Here is a 25,562-nt window from a genome sequence, read left to right as displayed (position 1 = left end):
GATTCGTGTTTTCTCCGTTAGCTTCGTAGCGCGGACCGTCGCGAGGCGGTTAAGACCGCGAATGTTCGCCGGGGGACACCCCCTCACGCCAAGTGCGCTTGGTGGAGGCACGGAGCACCGTACCCCCGTACGTGAGGTGGCGTCGGACTCGGGAGGCGGGGTGGATGGAGAATCGCCTTCGTGTCAAGTGACTTGACGGGGCCCAAGTGTACTTGAGTCCAGGTTGACGAGTCGGGAAGCGGAGCGCGGGATCGGACTCGGAAGCGGCTGTCAGCTAAGTAACTTAGCGGAGACCGAGGCGCTCGATCTCAGTGACAACCCGGGGAGACTTCTGTTCGACGGACCGGCCAGAAGCGGATCAGGTCCCTGCCTCCGGCGAACGTCGCCTTATATACCCGAGGATCGTGGTGAGGGGGATGCGCGGCGCGTTACGGCGGAGCGGTCCGGCGGCAGCATCCCCGCCACTCGATCTCGGGTCTCTCGCTCCGGATCACGCGCGCATATCGTGGCTACGGACGGCGCGGGAACGAGAGCGCGTGCGCGCGAAGATGAGAGCGCGGGAGCGATCGCTTGTTTGCTTCGATATTTGTGTATTTATTAGGCGCTATGCGCCGTTTAACGGCCGTCCGGCGGATGTTCGGCCGGACGGTTCGGACGGTTTGGTGGTCCGGGGGGGGTCGGAAGGCGGTTCGTTACATAGTTACATTATTTAGTTGAATTAGGAATAAATATTTATTTGTTATTTAATACATTTTTAATGAATAACAAAAATTTAATTTGTATTCTATATACTTTGAATGACGAAATAAACGAGAAGTTATTATTATTTTTATTCTATACATTCTAAGTAACGTTAATTGAAACTTGAACTGTTATATTCGTCAAAGTGTTTAGATTCTAGACTAGTAATGAAATATTTATTACTTAGGACGTGATTTATAATAATATGACATGCTGCATAATCAATGGAAGAGGAAAAATGATAATATGGCTTTTTCCTCTTGTACTGACTTTGCACTATGTCACATTTTTATAAATCGCGTCTTAAAAGTAATAAATATTTCATTACTAGTCCAGAATTTGTTTAACACTTTGACAAATATAATCAGAATTCAAGTTTCAATCTGTTACTCAAAATGTATAGAATAAAAAAAATAATTTCTTAGTCGTTTATTTTGTCATTCAAAGTGAATTGAAAAACAAAATAAATTTTTGTTCCTTGCGCTGACAAAAAAATGTTTGTGCTAGCATAAAATTAAATTTAAAAAATTGGTTAAGTTTAAAATACATATCATACCTTCGCTATTGCTTTTATTTCTTCCTTTCTTTCTTCTTCCTCCTTTTGCCTCTTGTCTTCTTTCTCTTTTAGTCTCTCTTCCTCCTCCTCTTTCTTCTCTTTTAATCTTTTCTCCTCCTCCTCTTTCTTCTCTTTTAATCTTTTCTCCTCCTCCTCCTCTTTCTTCTCTTTTAATCTCTTCTCCTCCTGCTCTTTCTTCTCTCTTTGTACTCTTTGTCGTTTTTCCTCTTTCTCTTCTGCTATCACTTTCGGAGTTGATGTGGAAGGCTTCAGCGAGCTTCCCTCGCTTCTTGCTGAAAAAACAGACCCGATTAGAGAAATAAATTCATATCAAGGACCTCAATTTGCGAATTATGTCGAATGCCACACGCAACATGTTTACCGTATATGTGTGTGCTGAAGTGAATGCGAGCACACACGTACACGGCATGCATGCTTGTGTACGGCATGCAACAGGATCCGCAATCTAGGATACTTGATTCAGATGTGAACCTTATGTAGAAACATACACATACACACACACACACACACACACACACCCCAGTTTTGAAATGATAATGAAATCGGCGTGTAGAAACACACACATACACGTACGCACGCACGCCGATTTCGATGGCGATGGATAATCCAGTGAGGTTAGCGGTAGCGATGCGCGCGCCGCGGCTACTTGCTCTGACATTGGCCGCTTGAAATACGAAATGTTGGCTGTAAGAGATCGCTTCACAGCCAATTCAATTCCCTGATATCTTATATTCTCTTGCTATACTTTTCCTTACACACACGTACACGATATACATGTTTGTGTACGGCATGCGACCTGATTCAGACGTACATCTTGTGCAGAAACACACATCTCAGTTTCGAAATGATAACGAAATCGGCGTGCGTGCGATATCCTAGATTGCGGATCCTGTCGCATGCTGTACACAAGCATGCATGCCGTGTATGTGTATGTTTCTACGCAAGGAAACAAGGTATACCTTGTGTAAAAACATACACATACACACACGCACGCCGATTTCGTTATCATTTCCAAACTGGGATGTGCGTGTCTGTGTGTATATACGTGTGTGTTTCTACACAAGATACACATCTGAATCAGGTATCTTAGATTGCGGATCCTGTCGCATGCCGTATACAAGCATGCATGCCGTGTATGTGTATGCTCGCATTTTTCACTTCAGCACATACATATACGGCATACATGCTTGCGTGTGGCATTCAACAGAATCCACAATTTGAGATCCTTGATCCGAATTTATTGACGTTATCACAGGGACCCCTTCCCCCCCCCCTACACACACACACACTCCCACACATACACACGCACAAAATTAATTAACAAATAATTCATACTTACGTCTCGGCATCGTATGTCCTTCCGCAGCTTCAATCCACGTGGTTGCCGTGCCGATTCCAATCCGTGGTCCCGCGAGTACCCGTGAGGCAGAAACGAGAAAGAAGCGCTCGCTCGTGGTAACGGCAGCGCTCTCTCCCCACTCATCGGCCTACGTCGAGTAGCGACGAGTGGGGAGCTCTTCTGTCTCTTTTTCTCCACAGCTTTAGATACACGAATTCCGATCTCGCGATTTGCCGATCCGCGTTGCGATGCGCGTAACACATTATTGTCAATATTTCAAAGTTTATATATATATATATATCTATATATATATATATATATATATATATATATATATATATATATGTTTATATACAGGGTGCGAGAAAAGTTCCGGGACGGCGAAATATCTCGAAAACTAAGCATTTTAGGAAAAAGTGTTTCAGACAAAAGTTGTAGGGTTTAAAAAGATCTATTTACTGATCTTATCAGTTTGACCTTGGATGGCGTCGCCAAGGTCAGATCGAAATTACATTAACTTTTTTAAATGGAACACCTAACTTTTTATTGCATATTCTTGTAGCTTATCTCGAGACCTTTCCAAAACATTACAAGAAAGTTTATTTTCGTTGAGTACTTTCCGAGTTGTGAGGCTTGAAAGCTACAGTGTACTGTAGTGTGGGTCCAGCCAGTTAAGGCAAGAGTGGCGTTTGGGTCCGGCCAGTTAAGGCAAGTGTGGCGTGTGTCCGGCCAGTTAAGGCAAGTGTGGCGTGTGTCCGGCCAGTTAAGGCAAGTGTGGCGTGTGTCCGGCCAGTTAAGGCAAGAGTGGCTGGACCCACACTACAGTACACTGTAGCTTTCAAGCCTCACAACTCGGAAAGTACTCAACGAAAATAAACTTTCTTGTAATGTTTTGGAAAGGTCTCGAGATAAGCTACAAGAATATGCAATAAAAAGTTAGGTGTTCCATTTAAAAAAGTTAATGTAATTTCGATCTGACCTTGGCGACGCCATCCAAGGTCAAACTGATAAGATCAGTAAATAGATCTTTTTAAACCCTACAACTTTTGTCTGAAACACTTTTTCCTAAAATGCTTAGTTTTCGAGATATTTCGCCGTCCCGGAACTTTTCTCGCACCCTGTATATATATATATATATTTCTGTAAAAGAAAATATTCGTGATACATATGTTTCTAATATATGTAAAATTATTCATATAAAAAGTTAGTAGAAAAACCACTTATAGTACAACATTTATTATATAACGAAATCTTGCAAAAAAATCATAATTTGCAATCATGTAGATGTATTTCCAAAAATAGATGTATGTAGAAGTATTAACCTTATATAAAATATTGATAATTGCAAATTTTGAAACAGTTTTTTGGCCAAAGTTAGGTATATATAGTTGTACGATATTTTAAATCTCTGTACTTACTTTCGTCTATTATTTCGATAATAGAAATAAAACGAAAGTAAAACTATGTTATCAGCTGAAAAACCAGCATTTCTAAATAAAATATATTCATAAAATGCGTGTTTTTATTTTTCTAGATGATTTTTATAAACATTTACAAGATTCTCCCAAACTGTGCACTGCAATTTTGCTGGACACAACAAAAACCCGATTGTTATATCACGAAATTGAATTGCTAATCATTTAAATTTTTTATTTGATACTTGTATGCATTTCTACTATCTTTTGTAATTTCGAAAAATTGTAAAGAAATTATTGCGAAAAATATTGCCTGGATTCATCAACTATCCGGGAGTAGGGGGGATAGTAGAGATGCATACAAGTATTAAATAAATAATTAAATTGACTAGCAATTTAATTTCGTAATATAATAATCTGATTCTTCTAAAGCTGCGTTTGTCCAGCAAAATTGCGAGGTGCAGTTTGGGGGAATGTTGTAAATCTTTATAAAATTCACCTTGAAAAAATATTTGAGCACTAAGAAAAGAACTGCTTTCGACCAGTAATGCCATATTCATTATTTCAATTTGTTACTTTAATTCTTGTCACATAATGATTATTTGAATTTTACTTATAGAAATTTTGAAAACGAATTTTTTTAGATGGAAGAAAAGAAAAGAAATTCCACATTTCTATATAAAATAAACAAAATGTATAAAGTATGTAAATTACAATTACTTTACGTACAAATTGTAATATTATTTAAAATAAAAAAAATGTTCATTTATTAAAACTCGATTTTCGACATAGCATTCTGCAAAATTTCCATACAAGTCTCTGATGAGTATTCTGTTACTTTGTCATACGCTTGAGCGTTGCCCTTTCTTCTTTATAAAAGTATGCGCAATTTATAATTTATTATAGATAATGCGATAAATGGTATTGACAAATTACATAATACTATAATTATGTATTTTTTGTTATATATATATATATATATATATATATATATATATATATATATATATATATATCTTGTAATATTAATAATCAACATTTTATTGTGAATCACAAACTTAAAACTTTTAATCTCGGAATAGTTCCGTTTCTAAGAATGCGCATCACGTGTTACAACAAGATAGCTACAAAATGAAAATTAGAAACGGCATTAGGAATTGACGCATTCTTCAAGCCCAAAACAAGTAGACAATATTGGTTACATGCATGCGCAAAGATAGTCGCATAATGTCACTAACGGTTGATGCGCGTAAACAAAACAGCGACGAGATCAGCAGTCATCGACTTGAATTCACTTCTGTCGTCGTCGCGCGATGTGATACACATCGCATGTACTATACGACTGAGAAGTGTACAGGAGTGTGTAGAAATACATAAAAGTTTTTAAAATAGACATTTGTGTAACACGAAGAAACGTGTTACGTGTAGTTTGTATATTTTAAAAAATAGTGTTTGTTTTATACAATGGGAAATAAGTCGAAACTACGACTATTTCGACCCCGACTATCTCTGAAAAAAGGATGGGTAAAAAGGTGAGTTCCTGTAAATTATAATTAATTCTCTATCTCTCTCTTTACAGGTCCCAGGTCTATCCACGAAATAGGATACGACCGATTTGTAGGAACGTAGAAGCGGTCAAGAAGATCAAAAAAGTCTTGCTTTATTTTGTAATGTCCGCTACAATTATCATGTTATTAAATAAAACGTCTGAGCCAATGTTTGGTTATGCTGCGCCTTGCATAGCCGATTGCATCTCGTTGGTGATGGCGACGCGCGGCGAGGGGAAGGTGCCATGGCGCCTTGCTGTCTGATTCAGATCTTTCCCTGCGATCGGCTATGCAAGGCGCGGCGTAATCGAACATTGGCTCTCACGTTTTATTTTATAATTACATAATTATAGCGAATATCGCAAAATGATGTAAGACCTTTTTGTTCTTCTTGACCGTTTCTACGTCCGTAAAGCTGCTCGTAGTATCCCATTTCTGACACACACACACACACACACACACACACACACACACACACACACACACACGCACACGCACACGCACACGCACACGCACACACGCACACACGCACGCACACACACACACACACACACACACACACACACACACACACATGTACGTACGCGCGCGCGCGGACTATATATTTTTCATGACGGTGTTTCTTCGTCTGAATGGAATATAGCAGGGTTGGGTAGATGCGTAGTAACTATTTGCGTAGTAACTATACTTTTAAAGAGTTAAAAGTTAATAAAGTTACAGTTACTAATTCCTAACATACTTAACGAAATTTTAATGTTTAATTTTTTAGTTATTTTTTAAACATATTAACTTTAATCCATTAACTTTTTTCCAAAGTTAAAAATTTATCTATGTATAACAGGGTGTCCACTACCTGGAAAAACATAATTTTGAAAAAGCAAGCTATAATTTTAGATACTAATATTGTATTTATATTATGTTATATATATATATATACCGGGTGTCCCAGACCACCCGTCCCACCCGATTTTTTCGTAAACGCGACATTTTAAAGAAAAATGTTTCAGACAAAAGTTGTAGGGTTTTAAAAGATCTATTTACTGATTTTATTAGTTTGACCTTGGATGGCGTCGCCAAGGTCAGATCAAAATAACATTAACTTTTTTAAATAGGACACCTCATTTTTGGTTCCAGAATCTAATAGCTGGTGTCAAGACCTTTCCAAAACACTATAAGAAAGTTTATTTTTGTTGAGTACTTTCCGAGTTGTGAGGCTTGAAAGTTACGGTGTACTGTTACCTTCAAGCGTCATAACTCGGAAAGTCCTTAACCAAAATAAACTTATTTATAGTGTTTTGGAAAGCTCTCGAAATTGACTACAAGAAAATGCAATGAAAAATATACCTGTTTCAGACCACCCGTCCCACCCTTTTAAAACGTAGGGATGTGCTTGTACAAAAAAATGGCTCAGACAAAATTTGCATGATTTCGAGGGATCAACCTGATGATGATCTTGAATTCGACCTTGAGATCAATCTTGGGCATAAAGGTATAAGTCAAAGTAACATTTTTAAAATGTAAAAACGAAATAATCGGTGCCGCCTGTAGGTATTAGCGTTACCTAAGGTGTACCACGTGTAGGTAACAAGATCGTACTTACACCTTATCGGGGTGCTTTTTTAAGGTGGTTCCCCTCACCGTCACCTTTGTCGGGGTGCTTTCATAAGGTGGTTCCCCTTGCCGTCACCTTTGTCGGGGTGCTTTCATAAGGTGGTTCCCCTTGCCGTCACCTTTGTCGGGGTGCTTTTTTAAGGTGGTTCCCCTCGCCGTCACCTTTGTCGGGGTGCTTTCATAAGGTGGTTCCCCTTGCCGTCACCTTTGTCGGGGTGCTTTCATAAGGTGGTTCCCCTTGCCGTCACCTTTGTCGGGGTGCTTTTTTAAGGTGGTTCCCCTCGCCGTCACCTTTGTCGGGGTGCTTTCATAAGGTGGTTCCCCTTGCCGTCACCTTTGTGCATACGCATGTTGTTCAGTCTCGATGTTCAAAATGTCCACCACGTGCATTTATACAGGCTGTTACCCTACTTTGGAAATCATCCGTCGCCCGACGAATTTCGTCAGTATCTAGAGACTGAATGACTTGTCGAATTCTGTTTTTCATATCTTCTGCAGTCGTAGGTCGTTCGCGGTATACAAGGTCTTTTATTCGTCCCCACAAATAATAATCTAAAATTGTAAGGTCCGGTGATCGTGGTGGCCAATTATGTGGACCATGTTTACCTATCCATCGGCCGCGAAATATGCGGTTCAGTTGATGACGAGCAATGACAGACGTGTGGGCGGGACATCCATCCTGTTGAAACCACATATTTAGACGTAATTGGAGTGGAATATCTTCAAGTAAACGTGGAAGTTTGTTTTCGAGTAAATCGGCGTATAAAAAACGGTTTAAATTCTCTTGAAAGAAAAATGGTCCCACGATATGCGTATCAACAATTCCGCACCAAACATTGACTTTCCAGATACGTTGATGATCCATTTCTCGATACCAATGTGGATTCTCTTGTGCCCAATAACGAAAATTATGTGTGTTTATTTCGCCGTCACTTTTAAAGGTGCACTCATCAGAAAATAAAATACTTCTATGGAAATTAGGTAATTGTTGAGTAATCCAATTACAGAATATCAGTCTTTGTCTATGATCGTTCAATGTCATGGCCTGGTGAAGTGACATTCGATATGGATGGAATGAATTTTCACGAAAAATTCGACTGATCGTGCTTCGACTTATTCCACTATCTCCTGCTCGTCGCTTTAAAGAATCATTCGGGGTTACAAAGGCAGATGCAATTACATCAGGTGCTCTTACTGAACGAACTGATCGATGAATTTGCCTTCCCTCATTATGATCCGGCTGAACAATACCTTTTACAATTATTCGACGTTGTAAGCGACTGAAAACTTTGCGCGAATGTGGTGTATGATCGGGATATTCATTTCGCCACATTATTTCAGCTGCTCGAAAACTTCCAGCTCTACCCAAAACTGACATCATTAACGCAGCTTCTTCGTTCGGGTAAGGCATAACTACAAATTACGCTTACGACCGGGTTGCTTATTAGAAAACGTGAATTGGTGACGAGTTGCGTAATATTATGAATTCTAAGCAATGACTTTTAGGAGTGGTATGTAAGGGTGCTTTTTCGTGAAAATTACTTTATTGCTACAATAATCAACATTAAATGAAGATTAATATTAATAAATCAAGAATAAACGGCATCATAGAGCTGTACCGAATGTTAGAGATCTCGGTAATTAGGTATCTTCAAAACTCTACGCGTAGGACTATAGGTACACGCACCGGCAGAAATGGTGTCTTTCGACGCTAGCGCTCGGCTGCCGCACACACGCGGAGCCGCGCTCGTACGTGTGTCTAGGCTGCGCGGCGACGATCGGGGTGCGGGCGGAAAGTGGTGGGGGGCTTTACGATAGTGCATCCTCCTCGCTCGACGCTGGGTCGAGAGAGAAAGCATTATTCGACGTGATACCATGGGCGAAGTCGGTGTCCTCTGCTTATATTTTTCATTGCATTTTCTTGTAGTCGATTTCGAGAGCTTTCCAAAACATTATAAATAAGTTTATTTTGGTTAAGGACTTTCCGAGTTATGACGCTTGAAGGTTACAGTACACTGTAACTTTCAAGCCTCACAACTCGGAAAGTACTCAACAAAAATAAACTTTCTTATAGTGTTTTGGAAAGGTCTTGACACCAGCTATTAGATTCTGGAACCAAAAATGAGGTGTCCTATTTAAAAAAGTTAATGTTATTTTGATCTGACCTTGGCGACGCCATCCAAGGTCAAACTGATAAAATCAGTAAATAGATCTTTTAAAACCCTACAACTTTTGTCTGAAACATTTTTCTTTAAAATGTCGCGTTTACGAAAAAATCGGGTGGGACGGGTGGTCTGGGACACCCGGTATATATATATATATATATATATATATATATATATATGTAGTTACTAAAAAAAAGGATTACAATATAGTATTAATAAAAACGTTCTTGAAATAAAGCGGTACGCATTTTGTGTATAAGCATCCATTATCTTGTTACTAAGATACGAGCGGTGAATTTTGGAACGCAGCCTAAATCTCAACTCTGCTGTAGTTCATTGCAACGTCATCAATAAATAATACCAACATTCAATGCAATATTATATTTCTTAAAACTTTTAGGCATTTCAGAAACAATAACTTATGCATTTGATTCATATATATAAAATTGTTGTTATACGGAATGGCCACTAATTTATCATTTTATTATTTTATGAATAAGGCTAAATAACAAATATGACCAGACAAAAATTGTATAGTGAAGAGAGACAAGTAATGGTGTTACATTAATTTTCAAGCCCATAATTTTTTTCAATGTAATGAAACATTTTTTGTGTAATATGATTTTTCTTATTCTGCACAAAAAATGATTGAATCAATAGTCTACAAGAAATTTTATATTCTATTTTGCATATTTCAATATAAAGTATAATAGATATATAAAGTATGACAGATATAAAGTATAATAGATATAAAGTATAATAGATATCTCGTAAAGTATTTTTTAATAATTCTATCATAATACTTTTATATGTAGAATGATAACCGGAATTATACTGTAGAAAAAAATTTTAATTATTAGCAGTACAAATTGAAAACCGCCGTTTTCCAGTAGATGGCGCCAGCGGTAAATGCTGGCGCCAAACGTTAGATCAAAAATTTTTAATGTAAGGTTGGGCATCTGGCAACAATTCCTTATCATTGCAGTTGTGAATTTTTATCGGCGTTATATATTTTTTTGTGATCGAAAATATCGAAATTTGTGCCCAATAAGCGTCATTTGCGGGAAGTTTTGCTTTTTGCCTTCAATTCGAAAAAATCTGCGGCTGAGACGCATCGAATGATTGTAAAAATTTATGGTGATGCTTCCATTAGTGAAAGAACGTGTCGAGAATGGTTCCAACGCTTCAAAAGTGGTGATTTCGGCGTAGAAGACAAGGAGAGTCCCGGACAGGTGAAAAAGTTTGAAGACGCACAATTGGAAACATTACTGAATGAAGATTCATCTCAAACGCAACAGGAGCTTGCAGATTCATTGGGCGTGACTCAACAAGCTATTTCACAACGTTTGAAAACCATGGGAATGATCCAAAAGCATGGACACTGGGTGCCATATGAATTAAAGCCGAGAGACGTCGAACGGCGTTTTTTCGCGTGCGAACAGCTGCTCCAACGGCAAAAACGGAAGGGTTTTCTGCATCATATTGTAACCGGCGATGAAAAGTGGATCCATTATGATAATCCAAAGCGAAAAAAATCGTGGGGCTACCGCGGCCATGCATCAACATCGACGGCCAAGCCAAACATCCATTGCTCGAAGCTCATGCTGTGTATTTAGTGGGACCAGCTCGGCGTGATTTATTATGAGCTGTTGCAACCGGGTGAAACCATCACAGGAGCTCGCTGCCGAACACAACTAATGAGTTTGAGCCGAGCATTGCTGGAAAAACGGCCACAATACGAGCAAAGACACGAAAAAGTGATGTTGCTGCACGACAACGCTCGGCCACATGTTGCTCAGGTCGTTAAAACCTATCTGGAAACATTGAAATGGGACGTCTTACCTCATCCGCCGTATTCTCCTGGCATCGCCCCTTCAGATTTCCACTTGTTCCGATCAATGGCGCATGGCCTGGCTGAGCAGCACTTCCATTATTACGAATAGGCCAAAAACTGGGTCGATTCGTGGATCGCCGCAAAAGACGAGCAGTTTTTTCGACGCGGGATTCGTATGCTGCCCGAAAGGTGGGAGAAAGTAGTGGCCAGCGATGGACAATACTTTCAAGAATAAGTATGTAACCATTTTTCAACAATCAATCCTCAAATTTTGACAAAAAACGGCGGTTTTCAATTTGTACTCCTAATACGATGTGTGTTCAAAAAGTATCGCGAATTTTGAATTTTCGCGGGTTACGTATATTCGAATTTCGATCTTTTTGTGGCGTTATGTTGGTACTCATGTCTCTCACTTATGCCGACAAGCTCGGCCATTTTGAATGTTCACTTAATTGTTGACAGCTGCTTTGCTTGCACGTGTTTTGGATCGTCTTCGATTTTTACCTATTCAAAAAAATGGATCAAAGAACCTGTATCAAATTTTGTGTGAAAAACGAAATTAAGTGCGCGGATGCATTCCGAATGTTGACTGTGGCATATGGAGAAGCTACCTTGGACCGAAGCAACGTTTATCGGTGGTACAAAATGTTCTCAGAAGGCCGAGAAGATGTGAACGACGAAGAGAGTGCCGGACGCCCGAGCACTTCAACAACAGACGAAAAAATTAATGAAGTGGAGAAAATGGTATTGGCCAATCGTCGAATCACCGTTAGAGAAGTTGCTGAGGACCTAAACATATCGATTGGCTCGTGCCATTCGATTTTTATCAATGATTTGGGCATGAGACGGGTCGCCGCGAAATTCGTACCAAAATTGCTCAATTGCGACCAAAAACAGCATCGCATGAACATTGCTAATGAGATGTTGGACTCTGTCCGCGACGACCCAAATTTGCTCCAGAGGGTCATAACTGGTGACGAATCGTGGGTTTATGGTTATGACGTGGAAACCAAAGCTCAATCATCTCAATGGAAGCTGCCGCACGAACCAAGACCGAAAAAAGCGCGCCAAGTTCGGTCGAATGTGAAAGTTTTGCTGACAGTTTTCTTCGATTGCAGGGGCGTGGTGCATCATGAGTTCTTGCCACAGGGTAGAACGGTCAATAAGGAATATTACCTGCAAGTTATGCGCAATTTGCGCGAAGCAATCCGCCAGAAACGCCCGGATTTGTGGAAGAACAAAAATTGGCTTTTGCACCACGATAACGCCCCTACTCACACATCGTTGCTTGTGCGCGACTTTTTGGCCAAAAACAACACACTAATGATGCCGCAGCCACCGTATTCCCCAGATCTGGCCCCCTGTGACTTTTTCTTGTTCCCTAAACTGAAGAGGCCCATGAAAGGACGACGTTACGCTACGCTTGACGAGATAAAGACGGCATCGAAGGAGGAGCTGAATAAGATAAAAAAAAATGATTTTTTGAAGTGCTTCGAAGATTGGAAAAACCGTTGGCACAAGTGTATAATATCTCATGGGGATTACTTTGAAGGGGACAAAATAGATATTCATGAATAAATAAATAATTTTCGAAAAAACACAAAATTCGCGATACTTTTTGAACACACCTCATATATATGGGGCATTCTCCGTCAAAAAGGCCACCCCTGCTGCCCATTTCAATTTTTGAGATAAAATGTTCGAAAAGGGCTTAAAATTTTCGTTGAAATGTCTATTTTTCGATGCCATTTGGCCTTTTGGAAAATTCAAAATGGCGGACCTAATATCACGGCTAGAATGAAAAAAGCCTTTGAAAAAATACATAATAACATGAATAAATGTGCAAGATATGACGTAGCAGGGGTCTAATCCTTATGTGTAAGTGTGTGAGTGTGTGTATGGGGGGGGAGGGGGGATACGCGCGCTCATACGCGTGCGTGTATAAATGAATCACGTAAAAATCCTTGCTCAACATGGTCTGGCTATTAAGACATTTGCATACAAAATTTCGAATCATTTCATTATCCTTGTCCTGAAAAAGTACGCGTCAATAAACCTACGGTACAGAAAATATTGTTCTTTAAAAAACATTTTCTCCACAGAATAATAGTAAGATTACTTAAAATTACTTTGAAACTTATACTATACTTATATTCCTCTTTTTGAGATAGTTGATCTATATTAGTCACTTTAACTCTTATGTTTGAAATGCTTGATTTACGCGAATCCCTTAGCCTCTCACATTCGGGATGCTTGATTTACGTGAGTCCCCTTGCCTCTCACATTCGGAGTGCTTGATTTACGTGAGTCCCCTTGCCTCTCACATTCGGGGTGCTTGATTTACGTGAGTCCCCTTGCCTCTCACATTCGAGGTGCTTGATTTACGTGAGTCCCCTTGCCTCTCACATTTGTGGTGCTTGATTTACGTGAGTTCCCTTGCCTCTCACGTGTGTACGTGTGTGCGTGTATGTGTACGTGTGTCTGTATATGTAGATAGATGTTTCATGAAATATTTTTTTATTTTTATGCTATATTTCTTACTTTTGTTCTCATAACTGCCATAGTATTCCATTTGTATCATTGGAATACCTTCTGATTAGTACTTTATTCTCGTCCACAACTATAAACCCATGATTTTTAAGAATTTGTGGTACAGGCGGTGCAGTTTCAAATCTCTTCTTAAGTTTTCTTTTTACCTTCTCATGGTCAGTTTTTTATAAATAAAAAATCTTTATGTTCTTGAAATGTTTTTTAGCCCAATTAAAAAGAACTTGAGATGTTAGTATTGCATCCTGTGGTTTAGCAACAAGACTTGCTTTATATGCCTCTCTTTTGAAAGTAGCACCAATGCCATCATAAGCACTTTTACCGTGAGCAGTCGCACTGTAATGCCATTCTGCTTGAATATTGAAATCATGTTTATGATGCACTAACAAGGAACGTTTGGCAACCCGAAAATTCAAAAAATTCTGAAATTTGGTGTACACATAGAGGAGTTCATCCGTAACACAAAAATATTTTTTGTTGGTGCCCAATTTCAGTTTAAGGGGGTGAAACATCCCTTTGAAAAAAATCGGATTTTTTCTTTCCAAGCATATATCGTCGAAACTATAAGAGATAGAGAAAAATGTTCTGAATAAAAGTTGAATGGCTGCAAGAGTACTTTATAACAGTGATAAAGAAAAATTTTTTTTTTATTTTTTTAATAGTTTCCCCCACCACCTACCTATTTTTTTTCAAAATTTTTATTTTTTTTTATAAGCAAAATAAAGCTTATTTTATTACGAATTCAACGGTATATGACAAAGCTATGTTGCAACATTTCCATTTTTTTTAAATAATTAAAAACCACTCCATAATGCATGGTACGCGCACCCGTCCGTGCACTATGAAAGTGTCCCCCTTCGATTTTGACGAGTCTTTAATACGTTGTCGTACAGATCAAAATAAGGGACACGTATTTTTTTATACGTGCCCACTCTCACTTTTAGGGGTGAAACACCCCTTTGAAAAAATCGGTTTTGTTTTTTCGAAGCGTGTATCGTCGAAACTGTAAGAGATAGAAAAAAATGTTCTGAATAAAAGTTGAATGGTTCGAAGAGTACTTTACAACAATAATTTAAAATAATTTTTTTTTGTTCTTGTGAGATATTTAATTATTATTAACATACATTTCACATAGCTTTCAATTATTTGAGCACGACAATATTACATGTATACTCACGATGACATAAAAGATGAAACTAATTAAAAGAAATCATTGACGTATATGAAGAAATATGTATTATATGTTGTTTCGCTCGTATAAAATTTTAGCCGGGCCAAGAACGAATGATAATCAAGTTATTCTAAATTACATATATTTTTATTATGTACAAGTAGGAGCAAGCATTATACATTAGCGAGCAATGTACATTATTATAATAACGCGGAACCAATTTCTGCCTCACTAGGCCTCCATCAGCCGCTATCATAAATATCTTAATATTAACAAAATATTGTTAAACAATTAAACTTGAGTAAACGACTCTCGAGTAAAAAATAGTTACATATTCTAATTGTCGTGGAAAGTCAAAATTAAAAATTATACAAAATTATAAATTAACGATTTTCACGAGCCTCCCGCCTCTCCCGTAGTATTTGAATTATTGCTCCTCTTCCGCCACCGCGCCGCATGATTTCTTCAGCTGTAAAAGGAGGAGCTGTAGAAGAATTTGTTTCATCAATGAGTGGTCGTACTATATTCACCGGGACACTTGCTTTACAAGTGTCGCATTTTGAAGGCGGAAACTATAATAGATAACAAAATAAAAACAATAATAATAGAAAGTACAAATAATTAATGTTATTCATGTAACTAATAAAAGAACTTACTTGAAGATTAGGTTGATAAGATTTGCCACAGCTTGAACAGGATTTCATTTTTCACAATAAAAAATGTTGCAAATATACTAAACTGACGCAAAGCGATAGCACTATATTACTGTTTCATTTATACTATTGTTTTACGTATTTATACTACTGTTCTAATATAGGTATGCTTACATTATTTATTAACTTTACTTCGAACATTATACATTCAAATGTTACGTAAATATTTCTCTAGATGTGCGCGATTTTATAATTAATATTTACGCAGACTGTCTTCGAAATATTTTCGTCATCTCCTATTAGAAAATAGAGTTCCAGGAAAAATCTTATTTATCGTGTATAATAATGTAATAAAATAGCATAATAGTGTAATAAAATAGCATTGAAGTAATGTAATACGTTGCTATTTTTCGAAGTAAAGTTTAATAACATAAAGTCACCTTGATGTCTAGACTAAAAAGAAACTCGGTCTTCGCTTCGCATGTCACTTGGCGCGAGACGCGACCGCGCCTCTTAATTTTGCATACCAGACGATAAATAAGATTAAATAAAAGATTTCTTGGAAATCAATTTTCTAACGTTTAAGCTATTTGCGCAAAATCTATTCGCGCGGTAAATAAATTCATGTAATTGCGTCTTTTGAGTCATATAAATATATCCGAGGAAGTATTATTTCCAGTTTCATTTGCGACGTCAATCAGTTACCATTCTGTCGTTAGTAATCAGTGCTTGACAGAAATTTCTGTAAAATGACGCCGTTTAATGTAGCAAACGTAATAAACATGTTAGCTACTACGTTTCAAATTGCGAGTATAACACAGACACCTATAACACCAGTGGAAATTGAAGTACATAACGAAATTACGAAATAACGAACAAAAATATTTTACAAAAAGCTCAGGACACACGTTCAGTGATATTGATAGATCATGATTACGTGCTTGATTTTGAAGATCCGTCGGAGCCACATTCCACGCAAGTTGTAGAACATATTACGCCTGCAGAAAAAGAAGAAGATGAAGGCAGTTTCGAACCTGAAGTATGCGTTGTTGATGATGAAGGAGGCATAGTCGACTTCAGTTATAAGAGAAAAGCTGTGGAGTTTTGGAAAAGTGGAAAAAAGGCCTGTAGAATTTTAAGTGCAGTACAACACAAATTCCGCAAGGTTAAATCTTATCATCAACTATACAGGTGGGAGACAAGTTTAGAAAAAGGTGGAACAAATGCAGATAAATTTGCATTTATTGCGGAATATGTACTGCACAAGTTTCAAGAAGCTTGTGATAGAAAATCAATCATTCATGATATGAATTTAAGATTATGGGCCTTGGAGGCAAAGGATCAAGTGGATCTACCCGAATTCAGGGCAAGTAAATGGTGGATTTGGAAGTTTAAAAAAGTACACGGAATTGTTTCTCGAAAAATAACCGCATTCCGAACGCAATTTACATTTAAAGATCAAGAAAATATACAAAATGTCGCAAAAGAATTTGTTTCAAATGTAAAGTCCAAGATCCCAGCTATAGGACTAGAAGAAGTTTATAATGCAGACGAGAGTGGCTTCAACCTTGAAATACATTCTGGGCGAACATTAGCGAAATCAGGAGTGAAAATAATTGAGGCAGCAGTTCAAAGTATATCTTCAACAACACATAGTTATACTATAATGCCTCTTATTTCGGCAAGTGGAAATCTTCTTTCACCACTGTACATCGTTTTGAAGGGGTCTACAGGAACATTTGGACCGAGGGTGGAAGAAACTCTATTTCGTCCAGTTAACATATACATCCAGGCTTCAAAATCAGGAAAACTCACTGCAAAACATTTCAAAACTTGGTTCACCGAAGTATATCTACCGAATACTGGCAGTAAAAGTATGCTTCTACTTGACTCATGGACGGGACACTGCCCGAGCCAGCTAGAGCAACATGTACCACAAGGTAAAGAAGAAATACTCACGATGACATAAAAGATGAAACTAATTAAAAGAAATCATTGATGCATAACGATAGCAACTTACATTACTTCAATGCTATTTTATTACACTGTTATGTATACCGCACCATAAAAAAAGATGAAACTCTATTTTTTAACGTTAAAAAATATATATAATAATTACATACAATTAGGCATGATTTATATATATAATTTTACGTATTTTTATATAACCATACATAATTGTTTACAGTGATATATGTATAGATAGATATACAATATTTCTCTTCAGCTTACAAAAGATTGTCAAGAAGGAGTCTTGGTTTACAATATTACTCTAAAATTCATGCATCCATTCACACAATTCTACGCGCTTGCTACCTATTCTTCATCTTCCTATTCTCTACCTATATACATCTCTACGCACTTTATAAATATTTTACCTTTTACATTTTTAACAATTATATAATGATTACAGAAAGTTGTGTGCAATTATTATATACACTGGGCAACAAAATTATCGCAACACTCATTTATATCAAAATTTCGCACAACTTCAAATAATCGTAACTTCGTTAAAAATTATCGTACTTGAAAAAATTTTTTTTATTTTAAAGCTTAAAGTCTCTACTTTAAGATGCATTTGGCCAATTTTGAATTTCTTCTTTCCTCCTTCCGCCGTCTTTTTAAAAGTAAAGACATGTTTTGTCTCCGAACATTTGCAAAGTTTGACGCACTCCACGGAGTAGGACGAATTTTTTTCGCAAATGTCACAATAATCATTGTAAAATTTGGACTTTTCGCTGCAAATTAAAAAAAAAAGAGGTTCGTATGATTTTTTTTTGAGGAGTTAGGATGTATCAAAGTTATGTATGCATTTTGGTTAGTTACCGTCAGCATTAGCATTACCCGATGTGCACCACGGGGAGGTTGCTGGTCGGATTTCGCACATCGTGCGTGTGTGTGTGTGTGTGTGTGTGTGTGTGTGTGTGTGTGTGTGTGTGTGTGTGTGTGTGTGTGTGTGTGTGTGTGTGTGTGTGTGTGTGTGTGTGTGTGTGTGTGTGTGTGTGTGTGTGTGTGTGTGTGTGTTACAGCAGAGATGAGGACCCCACGGTTCGTCACTTCCGCAGTATTTTATGACTCCAAACCCTCTCTGCTGTGTGTGTGTGTGTGTGTGTGTGTGTGTGTGTGCGCGAGCGTGCGCGTGTGTGTGTGTTGCATAAAAAATGTGGGTGCTCTCGCATTTAATATGAGGTATTCCCACCTCGTCTTCGAATGACTTCTTGTAAACGGTCATGCATATTAATGCATGACCTAATTGTGGCTTGAGGAATTTCGTGCCATATTTGCTGTAATATTGCTGCAAACTCCTGCAGATTTGTTGGTTGTCTCTCCACATCTCGCAATCTTTTTCCCATCATATCCCAGACATGTTCAATGGGATTCAAATCCGGGCTCATTGCTGGATGTGGTAACACCTCGATGTTGTTTTGTTTGAAGAAGTTAAGAGCAATCCTGGCAGTGTGTGGGCGAGCGTTGTCATGCATGAGAATAAAATTGCGCCCCATTTGACGACGCATGGTTATTATGTGAGGACGCAAATTTTCTTCTACATAACGTTCTCCTGTCAATCCAGGAGGTGGTATGATGACAAGATTTGTGCGTTCATGCATCGATATTCCACCCCATACCATGACAGAGCCACAACCAAACGCTCGAACAGGCTCGACGCAGTTTTCTTCAAAACGCTGTCCATTACGACGCCAAACACGTAGTCTTCCATCGGAACGGAAAAGACAAAACCGTGATTCGTCAGTGAACAATACATTGTTCCACTGTCTCAGAATCCAATTCTGATAAGTGCGTGCATATTGCAAACGAGCACGTCTATGAGCCACATATAACATTGGCACTCGAGCACGAGCTCGCGACCGCAAATTTCCTTCGTGCAAACGCCTCCTGATCGTTTGAGCACTAATTTGTCTGTGCGGAAGAACTTTATTTGCAATTACTCGTGCAATTCTTGTTGGATTTCGATTTGTCTCATTGATGATGCGGCGATCTTCTCTAGCTGACGTTATTCGTCTTCGACCTTGTCCTCTCCTTCGACGAAATCCGCCTGTTTCTTGATAACGAGCCCAAACTCGAGAGATGGAGGATCGATGAACACCTATTCTCCTTGCAACATAACTTTGATTTAATCCTTCTTCCAAAAGAGCAATGATTTGCGCACATTGAATTTCGTTCAAACGAGGCATTGTTACGACTATCGTTTGCTTCTTGAGTGTAATGGGAATAGGTTTACGGTTTAGAGTTTTGATGTTGTACGACTATCGTTTGCTTCTTGAGTGTAATGGGAATAGGTTTACGGTTTAGAGTTTTGATGTTGTTCGTCGAAGGAGAGGACAAGGTCGAAGACGAATAACGTCAGCTAGAGAAGACAACATCGAGGTGTTACCACATCCAGCAATGAGCCCGGATGTGAATCCCATTGAACATGTCTGGGATATGATGAGAAGAAGATTGCGAGATGTGGAGAGACAACCAACAAATCTGCAGGAGTTAGGAGCAATATTACAGCAAATATGGCACGAAATTCCTCAAGCCACAATTAGGTCATGCATTAATATGCATGACCGTTTACAAGAAGTCATTCGAAGACGAGGTGGGAATACCTCATATTAAATGCGAGAGCACCCACATTTTTTATGCAACACACACACACGCGCACGCGCGCGCGCACACACACACACACACACACACACACACAGCAGAGAGGGTTTGGAGTCATAAAATACTGCGGAAGTGACGAACCGTGGGGTCCTCATCTCTGCTGTAACACACACACACACACACACACACACACACACACACACACACACACACACACACGATGTGCGAAATCAGACCAGCAACCTCCCCGTGGTGCACATCGGGTAATGCTAATGCTGACGGTAACTGACCAAAATGCATACATAACTTTGATACATCCTAACTCCTCAAAAAAAAATCGTACGAACCTCTTTTTTTTTTTAATTTGCAGCGAAAAGTCCAAATTTTACGATTATTGTGACATTTGCAAAAAAAATTCGTCCTGCTCCGTGGAGTGCGTCAAACTTTGCAAATGTTCGGAGACAAACCATGTCTTTACTTTTAAAAAGACGGCGGAAGGAGGAAAGAAGAAATTCAAAATTGGCCAAATGCATCTTAAAGTAGAGACTTTAAGCTTTAAAATAAAAAAAATTTTTTCAAGTACGATAATTTTTAACGAAGTTACGATTATTTGAAGTTGTGCGAAATTTTGATATAAATGAGTGTTGCGATAATTTCGTTGCCCAGTGTATAACTATCACATAGTTTTTATATATATTTACATATATTTACATGAAAATTACGGATTATATGTGCTACAGTAATGATAGTCTTCGTAAAAATGTTTGAAACAAAAATATTCGCCACACCATGCACAACGCATAAATGCGGCCTTTCCACAGATACTACATTTTGGCACATGCTTTTCAGTTTTAAAATAACAATATTCTACAGGGTTTTGAAAGTGGTCGGGACGCGTTTCTACATATCCGCTTTTAAACCACGAATATTTAAAAAGGTTTTTAAATCTAGGTGAAGATAGTTGATTGTGAGTTAATGATTGTAATTTAATTATTTCATTACGGGAGTGCAAATTAATATCTTCCTCTTGAAGAATGACATTATCTGAAAATGTTCGCACAAAATTTTTCCAAATTCGGAATCCAAAGTCATCTAGAGGCTGAATGATACCCGTCGTCTTCTTTGGAATGGTTAAAAATGTAACTTCTTTACCTTGTGGTACATGTTGCTCTAGCTGGCTCGGGCAGTGTCCCGTCCATGAGTCAAGTAGAAGCATACTTTTACTGCCAGTATTCGGTAGATATACTTCGGTGAACCAAGTTTTGAAATGTTTTGCAGTGAGTTTTCCTGATTTTGAAGCCTGGATGTATATGTTAACTGGACGAAATAGAGTTTCTTCCACCCTCGGTCCAAATGTTCCTGTAGACCCCTTCAAAACGATGTACAGTGGTGAAAGAAGATTTCCACTTGCCGAAATAAGAGGCATTATAGTATAACTATGTGTTGTTGAAGATATACTTTGAACTGCTGCCTCAATTATTTTCACTCCTGATTTCGCTAATGTTCGCCCAGAATGTATTTCAAGGTTGAAGCCACTCTCGTCTGCATTATAAACTTCTTCTAGTCCTATAGCTGGGATCTTGGACTTTACATTTGAAACAAATTCTTTTGCGACATTTTGTATATTTTCTTGATCTTTAAATGTAAATTGCGTTCGGAATGCGGTTATTTTTCGAGAAACAATTCCGTGTACTTTTTTAAACTTCCAAATCCACCATTTACTTGCCCTGAATTCGGGTAGATCCACTTGATCCTTTGCCTCCAAGGCCCATAATCTTAAATTCATATCATGAATGATTGATTTTCTATCACAAGCTTCTTGAAACTTGTGCAGTACATATTCCGCAATAAATGCAAATTTATCTGCATTTGTTCCACCTTTTTCTAAACTTGTCTCCCACCTGTATAGTTGATGATAAGATTTAACCTTGCGGAATTTGTGTTGTACTGCACTTAAAATTCTACAGGCCTTTTTTCCACTTTTCCAAAACTCCACAGCTTTTCTCTTATAACTGAAGTCGACTATGCCTCCTTCATCATCAACAACGCATTCTTCAGGTTCGAAACTGCCTTCATCTTCTTCTTTTTCTGCAGGCGTAATATGTTCTACAACTTGCGTGGAATGTGGCTCCGACGGATCTTCAAAATCAAGCACGTAATCATGATCTATCAATATCACTGAACGTGTGTCCTGAGCTTTTTGTAAAATATTTTTGTTCGTTATTTCGTAATTTCGTTATGTACTTCAATTTCCACTGGTGTTATAGGTGTCTGTGTTATACTCGCAATTTGAAACGTAGTAGCTAACATGTTTATTACGTTTGCTACATTAAACGGCGTCATTTTACAGAAATTTCTGTCAAGCACTGATTACTAACGACAGAATGGTAACTGATTGACGTCGCAAATGAAACTGGAAATAATACTTCCTCGGATATATTTATATGACTCAAAAGACGCAATTACATGAATTTATTTACCGCGCGAATAGATTTTGCGCAAATAGCTTAAACGTTAGAAAATTGATTTCCAAGAAATCTTTTATTTAATCTTATTTATCGTCTGGTATGCAAAATTAAGAGGCGCGGTCGCGTCTCGCGCCAAGTGACATGCGAAGCGAAGACCGAGTTTCTTTTTAGTCTAGACATCAAGGTGACTTTATGTTATTAAACTTTACTTCGAAAAATAGCAACGTATTACATTACTTCAATGCTATTTTATTACACTATTATGCTATTTTATTACATTATTATGCACGATAAATAAGATTTTTCCTGGAACTCTATTTTCTAATAGGAGATGACGAAAACATTTCGAGGACAGTCTGCGTAAATATTAATTATAAAATCGCGCACATCTAGAGAAATATTTACGTAACATTTGAATGTATAATGTTCGAAGTAAAGTTAATAAATAATGTAAGCATACCTATATTAGAACAGTAGTATAAATACGTAAAACAATAGTATAAATGAAACAGTAATATAGTGCTATCGCTTTGCATCAGTTTAGTATATTTGCAACATTTTTTATTGTGAAAAATGAAATCCTGTTCAAGCTGTGGCAAATCTTATCAACCTAATCTTCAAGTAAGTTCTTTTATTAGTTACATGAATAACATTAATTATTTGTACTTTCTATTATTATTGTTTTTATTTTGTTATCTATTATAGTTTCCGCCTTCAAAATGCGACACTTTTAAAGCAAGTGTCCCGGTGAATATAGTACGATCACTCATTGATGAAACAAATTCTTCTACAGCTCCTCCTTTTACAGCTGAAGAAATCATGCGGCGCGGTGGCGGAAGAGGAGCAATAATTCAAATACTACGGGAGAGGCGGGAGGCTCGTGAAAATCGTTAATTTATAATTTTGTATAATTTTTAATTTTGACTTTCCACGACAATTAGAATATGTAACTATTTTTTACTCGAGAGTCGTTTACTCAAGTTTAGTTGTTTAACAATATTTTGTTAATATTAAGATATTTATGATAGCGGCTGATGAAGGCCTAGTGAGGCAGAAATTGGTTCCGCGTTATTATAATAATGTACATTGCTCGCTAATGTATAATGCTTGCTCCTACTTGTACATAATAAAAATATATGTAATTTAGAATAACTTGATTATCATTCATTCTTGGCCCGGCTAAAATTTTATACGAGCGAAACAAAATATAATACATATTTCTTCATATACGTCAATGATTTCTTTTAATTAGTTTCATCTTTTATGTCATCGTGAGTATACATGTAATATTGTCGTGCTCAAATAATTGAAAGCTATGTGAAATGTATGTTAATAATAATTAAATATCTCACAAAAACAAAAAAAAATTATTTTAAATTATTGTTGTAAAGTACTCTTCGAACCATTCAACTTTTATTCAGAACATTTTTCTCTATCTCTTACAGTTTCGACGATACACGCTTCGAAAAAACAAAACCGATTTTTTCAAAGGGGTGTTTCACCCCTAAAAGTGAGAGTGGGCACGTATAAAAAAATACGTGTCCCTTATTTTGATCTGTACGACAACGTATTAAAGACTCGTCAAAATCGAAGGGGAACACTTTCATAGTGCACGGACGGGTGCGCGTACCATGCATTATGGAGTGGTTTTTAATTATTTAAGAAAAATGGAAATGTTGCAACATAGCTTTGTCATATACCGTTGAATTCGTAATAAAATAAGCTTTATTTTGCTTATAAAAAAAAATAAAAATTTTGAAAAAAAATAGGTAGGTGTTGGGGGAAAGTATTAAAAAAAATAAAAAAAAAATTTTCTTTATCACTGTTATAAAGTACTCTTGCAGCCATTCAACTTTTATTCAGAACATTTTTCTCTATCTCTTATAGTTTCGACGATATTTGCTTGGAAAGAAAAAATCCGATTTTTTTCAAAGGGATGTTTCACCCCCTTAAACTGAAATTGGGCACCAACAAAAAATATTTTTGTGTTACGGATGAACTCCTCTATGTGTACACCAAATTTCAGAATTTTTTGAATTTTCGGGTTGCCAAACGTTCCTTGTAAGTTAGCAATCTGAAATTTATTTTTAAAATGCTGTTTCGCCCCATCCGTCATGTATAATAATCTTAAGATTTTTGACATTTTTTAAAATCTCTGGAATTAATAATGTTTGTACAGTGTAAACGGCAGCGGTATCGTGTTTCAAACTCTCTAATAAAAATACATTACTCTTGTGCTTCCATTCAGAATTTTCTTTATAATAGTAAATAACAGGAAACACAGTACACTGATCATTGTTGAAGTGAAATGCTTGTGAGGCATTTTGACAAACATATGAATAGTTTTCAGAAAAATCAAACATGACAATTACTTCATCTTCACAAAGATTCTCTTTTTTTCTGAAATGAAAAGCATTTGTTGTTTGGCGATAAATGAATGAGATTTCAGAATTTGTAATTTGTTGCATAACTCGTTTATGAACTCATCAACTTTTAACTGTTGCGTTAATAGAGTTGATCGATCTGTTCCGGTCCATAAAGAACATTGAACATGGGAAATGCATGAATCGTCCAATAATTTAGAAAGCTTTGTAGAAAGCTCGGTAGTACCTGGGCATTGATCACATTTATCAAGATAGCAATCAGGATTCGATTCCTTACATATAATTTCATTCAAACAATCTTTATAATTGGAAAGTGGCTTGTCTATATTTTCTGTTAGTTTCCGTACATCAATTGCATCAATCATTAACTTGACATTTTCATGGATTGTGCAAACACAAACGGAATGTGTTCCAGAAGCCCCAGGGAGTATGCAATTTCTAGGTCTAAGTTTAGCAAATGTACTAAAGCTAACATCATATTTTGGGTTGGATTCTTTAAATA

At 37.5% G+C, this 25,562-nt stretch overlaps 3 protein-coding genes across 3 annotated transcripts; 1 reads left to right on the top strand and 2 right to left on the bottom strand.

The window, feature by feature from the left end:
- Positions 1-1,216: 1,216 nt before the first annotated feature.
- LOC120359457 (protein PXR1-like) lies at positions 1,217-2,868 on the bottom strand. Its single transcript, XM_039456946.1, has 2 exons — positions 2,658-2,868; positions 1,217-1,590 (listed from the first exon to the last, which is right to left on the bottom strand). Exons 1-2 carry the CDS (start codon positions 2,665-2,667, stop codon positions 1,292-1,294), a joined length of 309 nt encoding a protein of 102 aa, XP_039312880.1. The 5' UTR covers positions 2,668-2,868; the 3' UTR covers positions 1,217-1,291.
- Positions 2,869-15,072: 12,204 nt separating this feature from the next.
- LOC120359376 lies at positions 15,073-23,230 on the bottom strand. Its single transcript, XM_039456601.1, has 2 exons — positions 21,361-23,230; positions 15,073-15,519 (listed from the first exon to the last, which is right to left on the bottom strand). Exons 1-2 carry the CDS (start codon positions 21,992-21,994, stop codon positions 15,491-15,493), a joined length of 663 nt encoding a protein of 220 aa, XP_039312535.1. The 5' UTR covers positions 21,995-23,230; the 3' UTR covers positions 15,073-15,490.
- On the top strand, positions 15,925-23,828 carry LOC120359375. The gene is made up of 2 exons (XM_039456600.1): positions 15,925-17,540; positions 23,470-23,828. The coding sequence occupies exons 1-2, from the start codon at positions 16,907-16,909 to the stop codon at positions 23,568-23,570; spliced, it is 735 nt and encodes a 244-aa protein (XP_039312534.1). The 5' UTR covers positions 15,925-16,906; the 3' UTR covers positions 23,571-23,828.
- Positions 23,829-25,562: the final 1,734 nt, after the last annotated feature.

Source organism: Solenopsis invicta, chromosome 13, assembly GCF_016802725.1.
Source record: "Solenopsis invicta isolate M01_SB chromosome 13, UNIL_Sinv_3.0, whole genome shotgun sequence".
Taxonomy (NCBI): Eukaryota; Metazoa; Arthropoda; class Insecta; order Hymenoptera; family Formicidae; genus Solenopsis; species Solenopsis invicta.
The sequence above is the reverse complement of the archived record's forward strand: the minus strand, read 5'-3'. Positions and strand labels throughout refer to the sequence as shown.